Genomic DNA, 10,219 nt, shown 5'->3' on the forward strand with positions numbered 1-10,219 from the left:
ATTTCAGGAAAGACTGCTGTGTGCATGCACTGTTTGCTTTTTCTGAGAAGTGCTAAAAGCTACACGCTTGAAGGTGATGATTGTTGTTGTATTTAAGAGCAAAATCAAGCATTCAAAAATCAGTATTAAAAATTTCCTGTGCAATACAATTTTTGCTTGTATTGCAAGGCAGCTTTAAACTGGGATCACATACTGGTATTTTCAAGACTGCTGCAAAATGTGCTTGAGCAGACAACACAGTGACTGCGCTGAAGGAGTCCTCTTTCTGTTCTTCTTGCTCTTTAGGGTGTTTGTGGCCCTGTTGCAATGCAATCTCCAATGTAGCTTTTCAGAGTTCAGCTCTGCACCACGAAACAGCAGAGGGGTTGTGCAACTCGCAAGAAATAACTTTAATGTCTGTTCCTCAACTTTAATGACCGTGTTTGTGCTAAGGGCCTTCTTGCATCAGATGCAGAACAAAGGGAATAGAGTGCAGAATAAAGAGTAGTAAACCTTCAGGACAAACAAGGGAAAAAAGCGTGGGGAAAGAAACAGTGGAAGATCTTGTCCAAAGTTGTACAGCAAGTGACAAGAGGATCCAAGTGCTTTGAATAAATATAAGGATCCCTGTGTGATTTCTCAATATGTTGTACTTCCCGCATGCTTTTACCTTTGGTAAATGAAGAGTGAGAGCGTGTGTAGAAAGGTGGTCATGGGAGGGGGCAGAGAGGGCAAGAGTTTTGAATCAGTGAGTCAGTCTCCAAGATGTAGCTTTTTTTTTCCCTAAACATTCTTTTTCACTGGCTTTGTCATGCTTGTACTTCTCTTAAAACAAATTGCTTAATATTTCTTCCTTTCATTTGGATCTTTCCACAGTGATCGGAACAGTCCCTGCTGTAAAGGTTGCCAGTTTGAAAGTGCACAGAAGAAATGCCAAGAAGCCATAAATGCCACTTGTAAAGGAGAGTCCTTTTGCACTGGTAGGACGTGGTTCTGTCCCCTTCACGTCAGCTAGCCAAGCGCTCCAGGCTCAGTGTCCTGTTCAATCCACTTTCAAACTAGTGCCCTTTATTCATCCGCTGTGTGTAATTTTAGAGACCAGTTAAGCATCACAAAATTGCCCTATAATGAGTTTCATTGTAGTTTGGAAGTCACTTGGTGATTTATTGCCCAGAAGAACATGAAAAATTTCGGGTTTTGTTTTGGGGTTTTTTTTTTCCTTATTTCTTTTTCTTTCCCCTAAAAAAAAAAAAGAAAAAGCAAAACAGGGAGGGAACAGGAATGTTGCCATAGAAAGGGTGGAATTACTGCAACTCTGCTTCGCTTCCCTGCTTGTTTACTTCCTCCTCATAATCTTTCCTGGAGGCAAGGAGTCAAGTCAGAGCTGCTGCTGCTCCTTTGCTGATGGTGCCTCCAGGGTCTGCTCCCTACTGCTTGGTTGCCAGAGTGCCACAATGCCTGAGTTGTTGAAAGCCTCCAAAGCTTCTGCTGCCTCTCAGAGGAGCTGGCAGGCAGCCTGCAGATAAAAGCCAAGAACAAGCTATTAGGATTCACCCTGGGATGAATCTGGATTTCCTTTATTTTCTTTCTTCTTCTGCACACTTAGGTGCTCTGCCCTTTACTCTAACACAGTCCTCCCACCCTGTCTATCTCCGTCTGCAGGGAACAGCAGTGAGTGCCCCCCTCCAGGCAATGCTCCAGATGACACAGTCTGCGTGGACATGGGGAAGTGCAAGGATGGGGAGTGCGTCCCTTTCTGCGAGAGGGAGAAGAACCTGCGGTCGTGTGCGTGCAACGGTGGGTGACGTGGGACTGAACTGATAGGCGTGCTTCAGCTCTGCTCCTTGGAGAGTGCTGGCACTCTGTAGGATTGCCTGTTGGAGGGCAGAGTTTCTGGTTTCTGAAAAAGTTTGAACAGTTGGTTTTTCAGGGCTAGTGTTTTCTGTGTGGAAAAGGACTGTAAATGTCCCTGGTGCTCTGGGTTTGAAGAGCTTAAGATGAGGCTTATGGTCTGCCACACCAGTTAAAGGCAAGGGCACTCTCCCACCCTACACCTCCTCTGCCACAGGTAGATGGGAGGGAAAGTCTGGACCAGGCATCTGGCAGAGGAGTGGTGGTCTCTAACAAGTGGTTAAAGGAAGATTTCAAAGAGATTAAAGTGCCTTGAGAACATAGGATCCTGGAGTCCAGTCCCCTGCCCGTCACAGACTTCTGTCAATAAGCTTTACTGTTCGCTTGCTCTCCATCTTGGCTCTTAAATCTGGTAGAGCAGCTGGGAGCAGGAGGAAAGCTTCACCTGGGCGGTGCAGGGAAGTGCTGTGAGCCCCACCGTTTCACATGGAGGGCAAGGAGAAGATTGCCTAGAGGACCCAAGTCCAAGAAATATTTAAATCTCTGCATTGGACATGTTTGGAACATCTTCACCTGCCTTTTGGTTCCCGCAGTATTGCGGTATCAGCTTGGAGAGCTTGGTCTCACTGCATCCCCATAATATGTTGCACAGGGCATCGGGTTGAGTTTCAGGCTTGGTCATCAGAGTGCCCAAAACTGGGTGACTTACACAGGGGGACACCTGGGCAGGAACACGGGCAGCCAGCGGACGCGTGGGGTTACGTGTCTGTGTGGTCGTGGGTTGCGGGTGACTCCTGGCGCTGCTGAGGCGTGAGCCCGTTGCTTTGTTACAGAAACGGATAATTCCTGCAAGGTGTGCTGCCGGGACGAGCAGGATAGGTGCATACCGTATGTCGATGCTAACAACCAGTTCCTGTTCCTGCGCAAGGGGAAGCCTTGCACCGTGGGCTTCTGCGACACAAATGTAAGTTTTCCCAGACGTCCATGCGCTGCACGCTCTGCCTCTGCGGCTGGGGGTTTGAGTCCTCTGTGACGAGGACTGTGCTGGTGAAGAGAAGCCAAAGCTTGATGTGCCGCTGAGCAGGGTGGTACTGTGTGAATACCTCTCCATGGTATAAATATAAACATTAAAGGATGTCTGAGGCTGCCGGTGGAAGTTAGTTCTGCACAGACCTGTGCAAGGTGAAGCTGTTACCTCCTGCCTTTGCTTTTTGCCCCTTTTGCTGCTCTCCACAACTCAGCCAGCTGGCAGTTTGTGTGAAAGAGGTGAATGAGTGCTGCCATAGGCTTGGCTAGGTTTGCAGTGCTTGCTATTTCAGCTGTTCGCGTTAGCCCAGTTAATTTTGACTAAAATAATTCAGGTCAGGGAGCAGTCACATGAAAACCTAGCTGAGAGTATCTGAAGGGGGTAGTGAGCCTGTGGCAGGGAGACCAGTGAGTTGTGGGCACTCAGTGACTGTTTCCTTGGTATGGCTGTACAGGCAGTCGTGTCACCTGCAGACCCCAACGGTTGAAGCTAGACTGAGGGTAGGCAGAAGTGAATTTGGGAGGGCATGCCCCAGCCCTTCCGCTGGCAGAACTGAAAGACTGATGATCTGCTGTGTTAAACCAGCACAGCCAGATCCGGGAGTCTGTCTGTAACCTTGAGCTGCTGAGAGCTGCAGCCTTCTCAGTGTTTAATGGGAAATGAGCCTTCTGGTGCTTAAACTTCTCCAGAAACTTCAGTTTTATGTCCGCTAACATGGGGGGAGAGTGGGGTGGTTTTTGCACATTTCAAATGTTAAACCTGTTTCAGACAGCAATAGAATTGAAACTGTTTTGTCAGAAATAAAGGCAGTAAAAAAAAAAGAGACTGCTGGTACTGGGCATGAGTGTAAGTATGTTTTCAGAATGTGAGTCAAGTACTGCTGTGTCTGTAGTTTTCATTTCATTACCATCTTTGTATCGTCTTCCCTCTCCAAGAAGGCAGTAGTTGACAGTTAGATAGCATAAGATTATTTTGTAAATAAGTGTCTTATGTAAATAAGTGTTTATTTTTGCAGGGCAAATGTGAGAAGCAAGTACAGGATGTGATTGAACGATTTTGGGATTTCATAGACCAACTCAGCATCAATACTTTTGGTAAGATATGTAATCATATCCTTTGGGGTGTTTTTAGTTTATGATATGAAGCTCTAAAGCCTTGGAGGGAATTAACTGGCTGTTTTTATCCACCTGTATGCAAGGGTAGCTAGTAGCTGTGTTCCTGGTATATCTAAACATATTTTTGCCTAAAATTTGGCAATACTGATCTTGCCTTTTAAAGCTGAAAGGATGGGGGATCACTTTGCATTTTTCCACTCCGTTATTTTCTAGGTGTTTTCCACGCTTGTAAAGGAGATGATAGCTGCTTGTCTGAATATCAAGAAGTAGGTCAATTAGAGAAAAGGAAGTAACAGACAGTCTCTTTAGAGGTCAGCTAGATTCAGCTGACCCATTATAAACTGGGCGTCTCGGTGGGATTTAAATGTCAACAGACTGGGAGAGGAGAACTTAATTTCTCTCTTATTCAGGAAACCACTGAGCTCAGGTACCTCGAGCTGTGTGCCTGTACTGGGTCACTGCCCAGCGACTGTGAGGGGCCTCCTTGGCCTTGATCCCCACCGTGCCATCCCGGCAGGTAGCCCCCGGTGTAACCCCACAGTGCAACCCCTCAGGGAACCGCACAAAACCTGTTAATAAGCCAGTGCTGTGTAGTGATGGGTAACTCCATATGCTCATGGTAATGCTGTGCCTAAACGGTGTAATTACCTGGGCTTGAGGCTTTCAGTCTTATTCTGGGATCAAAAAATAGTTTCTTAGGTAATTGTTAAAGCCATTTAGCCTGCTCAGGTAGAGGCAGTTTGTTTGTCTTTGATGTTCAGTAGTTTGTTTGGGGAGGCAGATAGTTATCACTTGGCTGTAAAATCAGAATTTGGTAACAGACTTCACTGTCTTGTATAATTGAGAGGTGTCCTGGTTTAGCCCTACTCAGCAGCTAAAATACCACACAGTTGCTTACTCTCTGCCCCCTCACCAGCCCCCCCACAATGGGAAGGGGAGGAGAACTGGGAAAGAAAAGAAGGCAAAACTCGTGGGTTGAGATAAAAACAATTTAAGAGAACAATGGAAGAAAAGAAAACAGATGGAAAACAACAACAAAACAATAACAGAAAATACTGAAGCACATAATTTACAGTACAGTAGCTCATGGGAGATCCTGATGCCTGGCTCCCTCCTGAGTAGCAGAACCTGCCCCCCAGCACAGTCCCCCGTTTTTACACTGAGCATGATGTCACATGGTGTGGAATTGGCTAATTTGGATAACTATCCAGAGCTGTGTCCCCCAGCCACAGGTGCCACCAGCTCCAGCTCCTCTCCCAGCTCAGGTGAAAATTAACTCCATCCCAGCTGGAACCAGGACAGAGGAGCAGCTTGGCTAACTCCATATAGCCTGTTCCAAAGGAAAAAACCTCTTATTGTTAACATACTGGACACAATTTTCTAGAATTGTGTAATTTCTTTTATCTTCACCTGGTCCTGCAAGCTGTGCTTCTCTGAGCAATTCTGTGGCTTGGCTTGCATGAGCAGCAGTGGCTGCAGAATGGAGATTGATGTGTATGTGCATGTATTTGGTGGGTAATTGACAGGTTTTAACTGATTTCACAGGGAAGTTCCTAGCGGATAATATAGTGGGCTCTGTGCTGGTCTTCTCCTTACTTTTTTGGATTCCTCTCAGCATCCTTGTGCATTGTGTGGTGAGTAAGCTGTCTTTGAGATGATTGCTCTGTTGGATCGAGCTGTAAGAGAACACCCTTCATGTCTGAAATGACAGCTGTCTGTGGGAGAAGGTGATGGGAAGCTTTTAGCAAACCCCAGGGGGGAAATCCAACATGTGTAAGACTTGCTGCTCCTTCAGTAGGCAAAACCCCTGCTAAACTCTGCTGGGCTCTGGCAGACCCGGTGCTCCCATGACTGTTCCCTGGAGCCCTTCCCATTCTTTCCCGGGCAGATTTTCTACCTCTGCCTCCCGTATTCTACCCATCTAATTTTGGTAACTTCAGTTACAGTAAAAGATTTCTAAAGCCCTGCGAAGGAATAAGATGCTCCCATGTTGAGGGGAGACCCAGAGCGGGAAGCGGTCTTGGTTGAGCTTGGGTGGATGGGTAGAGACAACTTGCGGCAACTGAGAACGTGGGCGTGTGGTGTGATGCTGACAGCAGCATGGGGTTAGAGCAGAGGGTGGCTGCGCCCACGAGCGCTCCTGGGATGGATGGGAAGGCATGGGAGGTGGGGAAGGGAGAAGAGCCCCATGCCCTACTGTGTCCCTGCAGGGAAATGGGGACAGGGACCTTGCAATTGGGAAACTTTCTTATTTTGTGTTTTGTTTTGCTTTTGTTTGTTTTCCAATAGGACAAGAAATTGGACAAGCAGTATGAGGAGAACACAAAGTCCCTGTTTTGCCCCAGCGTAAGTTGCTGTCTGAACATGAATTGGCAGAAAGCTATCTGATATGTGTTAGAAAATCTGAACCGAAGGTGTGTGCAGAGTACTTACCAAAGAGGTGATGACAGACAGACCTCGCACTGCAGATGGATGGATCGATTTGAGGGGGAGCTGTTTGCTTTAACAAGCCTGCATTCGATATGTCAAGCACTGCAGCTTGGTGGGGTCTGATTCTTCCTTCCTGTAAGAGCTGTTGACAAAGCAGCTCTCTTGCAGCAGCCACAGCTCCCAGGGCAGGAAGCTGCTCTGCAGAGCACCGCTTCGTGCAGCAGGTGCCTGTGTATAGGGTCCCCTCGGCACAGGTCATTCAGCAGCTTCAACCACAGACTGCTTGTTCCCAGCCAAGTGGTGTCAGCAAAGCGCGAGGCTCAGCGGGGCAACGCTGCAGAAGAATCTCTGCAAAATGTGGTGTCTTTGCTGCAGAATGGTTGTTTGCAGGAGTCAGCTTCTAGTGGCCAGGTGTGCTAAAGCCTTCCAGTTGCTTATGGGAGAGCTGGCTCAGGGTGCTGGGACCTGTCAGTGACACTTCTCAATTTGTAGATATGAATCTGGGAGAGGGGGACAGCAAAAAAGTGCCTAGATAAATTTTAATTAGAGTCCAGCACAGGGCACCTTCTAACATAGATTTTTTGGGTATCCTGTCCAGTACTTTAAGAGCCCGATTCTTATTAAAAACTGAAACATTTAATTAAGGAAATGTCATTTTGTAACGAGAGGGAGAAAAAAAACCTTGCAGAGCTCCTGCACGAGCACGGGGGGAAGCATACTGAAGTCAAAGACTATGGAGGCAGGTTGCCTCTGTCAGCTACTCTGATGTAACTGAAGACGACCTTAGCTCGAATCCCCTGTGGCTGGTCTTGAATGCTGTAAGGAAAGTCACCTTAGAGCTTTAAACCTGAATTCAGTCAAGAAGATCCCAGAAGCAGGTGTAGCTACAGAACCCAGGTATAGTTAATGGGCTCCTTGCACTAGCAACAATTTAAAAAACAAATCTTGTGTCTTCTGGGTCAGCTGAGGATTGAGTGGTTGGTAAATGGGGTACTGGTAACAGGTGACATCCTGCCCAGTATTAGCATTTACTAAGGTTTGCGAGGATTTTTTTTTTTTTTTTTTAATGCCCAGAAATTTCTGGCTATTTTTCAAACTGTGCTCAAATAGAAGCACAAATCCATGGGATTTTAACATAATCTGGGTTGCAGAATTTGGGCATAATCACAGTGGTCCCCTTCTGCTCCTTGACCTATGTTCAGTGCAGCTTCTTGCACGTGAAAACGGGAACTCTTCAGGTTGGAAGAGTGGAATACACTGTACCTTTGGGTGTTTCCCTGCACTGAGCTCTCTGTTGTCTGGCTCAACCCTGCAGCGTTGGGCCCCAGGGAAGGTGGGGCTGAGCCACCAGCGCTGTCCCAGTGAGGCTGTCACCTGTGGTGCTTTATAAGGAGAAGGAACAAGCAGAGATAAAAAGGTCTTTCTGCCTGTAGTGCTTAGCCTAGCTGGATTTCTTGAGAAAAAAACAACACAACAGATTGTTGGATGTTGCCTTGCTCTTAAGTAAGGGTCAATCTACTGTTAAATCCAAAATGTAACTCCTTTTCCAATGCAGTGCGGTGGGTTTGGCCCAGCTAGCACAGGGTAGCCTGTGACAGCGTGAGGGCAGCCAGCACAGCTCTGCTGGGAGTGAAGGGAGGACACAGTGGCCTTTAAACTGCTCTGCGGCGTGCGGGTGCTCCTCAGATGGTGCCTGTTGCCTGTACCCCTTGAAAACAGTGCAAAAACTGAACTCCAGACTAGAACCTGGTGGCTTTTCCCATTGACAGGGCTGCTTGTGTCTTGCAGAATGTGGAGATGCTCAGCAGCCTGGACTCTGCCTCCGTTCGAATCATCAAGCCTTTCCCCGCGGCGCAGTCGACAAGCCGGCACCAGCCCCTGCAGCCCATCACAGCCGTCCCCACTGTTGCTGCGGCACCGAAACAGGACCACCAAAGAATGGACACTATTCAGGAGGACCCAAGCACGGACTCTCACATTGACGAGGACGGGTTCGAGAAGGACCCTTTCCCAAACAGCAGCTCAGCCGCCAAATCTTTTGAGGACTTGACAGACCATCCGGTCACTAGGAGTGAGAAAGCTTCGTCCTTTAAACTGCAGCGTCAGAACCGGGTGGACAGCAAAGAAACAGAATGCTAATGTCTTGCTGCCTTCTAAACATGTGACTTGTGTCTGCAAGATAAGTTCATTTGGATCTAAAACCATTTCATTTATATAAATATAAATATATGTGTGTATATATATTTTTGTGAAGAAGTGGGAGAAATAAGGAAGTGACCTACTGCAGATGCTGGTCATGTGTATGACCTTCCTTAAATTACATTTATTAGAGCATTATATCTTTTAAAAAGGAAAATCCAAACTAAAACTAGCTTGTTTTTGAAGCTTTTTGGATTTCTTTTTCTATTTCCTTGACCTTTAACATTTCCTTCAACCTGTGGTGCAAAACCGAATATCCTGCTGGATATTGGATTGTGTATATCGGCCTTTTTTATAATTTAATATTTTGTAGTCTGACAGCACTGATAAACAAAATTAAGGGGCTTTTAAAAAGAAATTGAAAACACTGCAGTATGTTCCAAACAGAGTCGGTCATCTAGCAATTCAAGGTACATGTAAGCAAAGGCCAGACAGATGCCTTGAGAACAGAACAAGGGTAATGAGACAGATTAATTATTAATACAGTCTCACTGCAGTAAATGGAGCTGCGTAACTGCAGTCAAGAAGCTTAAGGTATAACCGCTTCTGAATAAATAAAAATAGAAGGGTCATGCAGAGATTGTAAACCTTATACGACACATGGAAATGCTCCTCTAGCATGAAACTGTTTTGCCTCTAGCGGTGAGGTTGTCTGGTTTTGGCGTCTCCGTTGCAGAGAAAGGCTTTTGTCCGGAGTGTCCCACTCTGCGCTGAGAGCCCTGTGTGTGTCGCAAGTGTCTGGTAGGAGAAGGAAGCCTAAGTGGAGAAATCATTTATGCAGGTGAGGACCATTTTAACCGGCTGTTTACAGCGGTTGTTTCAGCGCAGAAATATTTTTTCCGAATGTCATTTTGGAATAGGTAACACTATTGTTGAGATGTTCGAAGAGCCCAGCCTGTTTTCAGGGTCAGTGTGGCCTTTGGAAGCTCCTACTGCATAAATGAGGGAAAAAATCCACTCCAGTGAAGAAGGGGCATTTGTTTAGAAACAATTGTAACTTTAATCAAAAAAGAAATAAACCGTTGTTAAACTTATAAGGAAAGTATAAGGAGGAGACTTCATGAATTCCAGTTCCCACAGAGGCAGTACAGTGTGATGTTGAAAGCTGGTAACTGACGGTGTCCTCTGATGTGATTCACCTGTACGGTGAGCTGGGAATGGCGCATGAGCGGTGGTTTGGCTCAGTGGCAGATGGACTGACACAGCGGAGTCACAGAGCAACTGTCCTGGTAGTAAAGCAGCATCTTAATTCTGCACTGGTTTTCTCCCCTAATAATCTGTTGATAAAACTGACATAAAACGTGACCAAGAGAACAGCTGGTTTAACTGTTACAAGCCTGCGCTCAGCTACAGGGGAACCGCAGCTGCAGAAAGGCTTTGTGTTTTTAAATGTCAGGGAAAGGAACCAAACCTGTGCTGAAAGGAGTGTGGGAGTAACCGCCCCCCCCCCCCCCCCCCCCAAGGATACTTGTTACATTGATACTTGAACGTGTGCCTTAAGGTATTCCTATCCAACTAGCTATTGTGTTTTATATACTGGTTTTGAACTTTGGGGGTTTTTTGTTTTTGTTTTTCTTTTTTTTTTTTTTTTGGTTCAGTGCAAAGTACACGTGTGAGG

At 46.4% G+C, this 10,219-nt stretch overlaps 1 protein-coding gene across 4 annotated transcripts in view; it reads left to right on the plus strand.

Annotated features, from left to right (window-relative positions):
* Positions 1-10,219, plus strand: part of ADAM17 (ADAM metallopeptidase domain 17) — a 39,014-nt gene that overhangs the window by 27,106 nt on the left and 1,689 nt on the right. For 3 of the 4 annotated variants that reach the window (XM_086743256.1, XM_086743257.1, XM_086743258.1), the window contains 7 exons: positions 856-959; positions 1,642-1,776; positions 2,664-2,794; positions 3,873-3,951; positions 5,518-5,606; positions 6,262-6,318; positions 8,191-9,592. In XM_086743256.1, coding sequence (XP_086599382.1) covers positions 856-959; positions 1,642-1,776; positions 2,664-2,794; positions 3,873-3,951; positions 5,518-5,606; positions 6,262-6,318; positions 8,191-8,541 — 946 coding nt within the window. In that variant the 3' untranslated portion in view covers positions 8,542-9,592. Of the gene's footprint in view, positions 1-855; positions 960-1,641; positions 1,777-2,663; positions 2,795-3,872; positions 3,952-5,517; positions 5,607-6,261; positions 6,319-8,190; positions 9,593-10,219 lie in introns of those variants that run through there. The other variant, XR_015257964.1, reaches the window with a different exon arrangement.

The sequence above is a fragment of the Chlamydotis macqueenii genome, chromosome 3 (assembly GCF_036417535.1).
Source record: "Chlamydotis macqueenii isolate bChlMac1 chromosome 3, bChlMac1.mat, whole genome shotgun sequence".
Lineage (NCBI taxonomy): Eukaryota > Metazoa > Chordata > Aves > Otidiformes > Otididae > Chlamydotis > Chlamydotis macqueenii.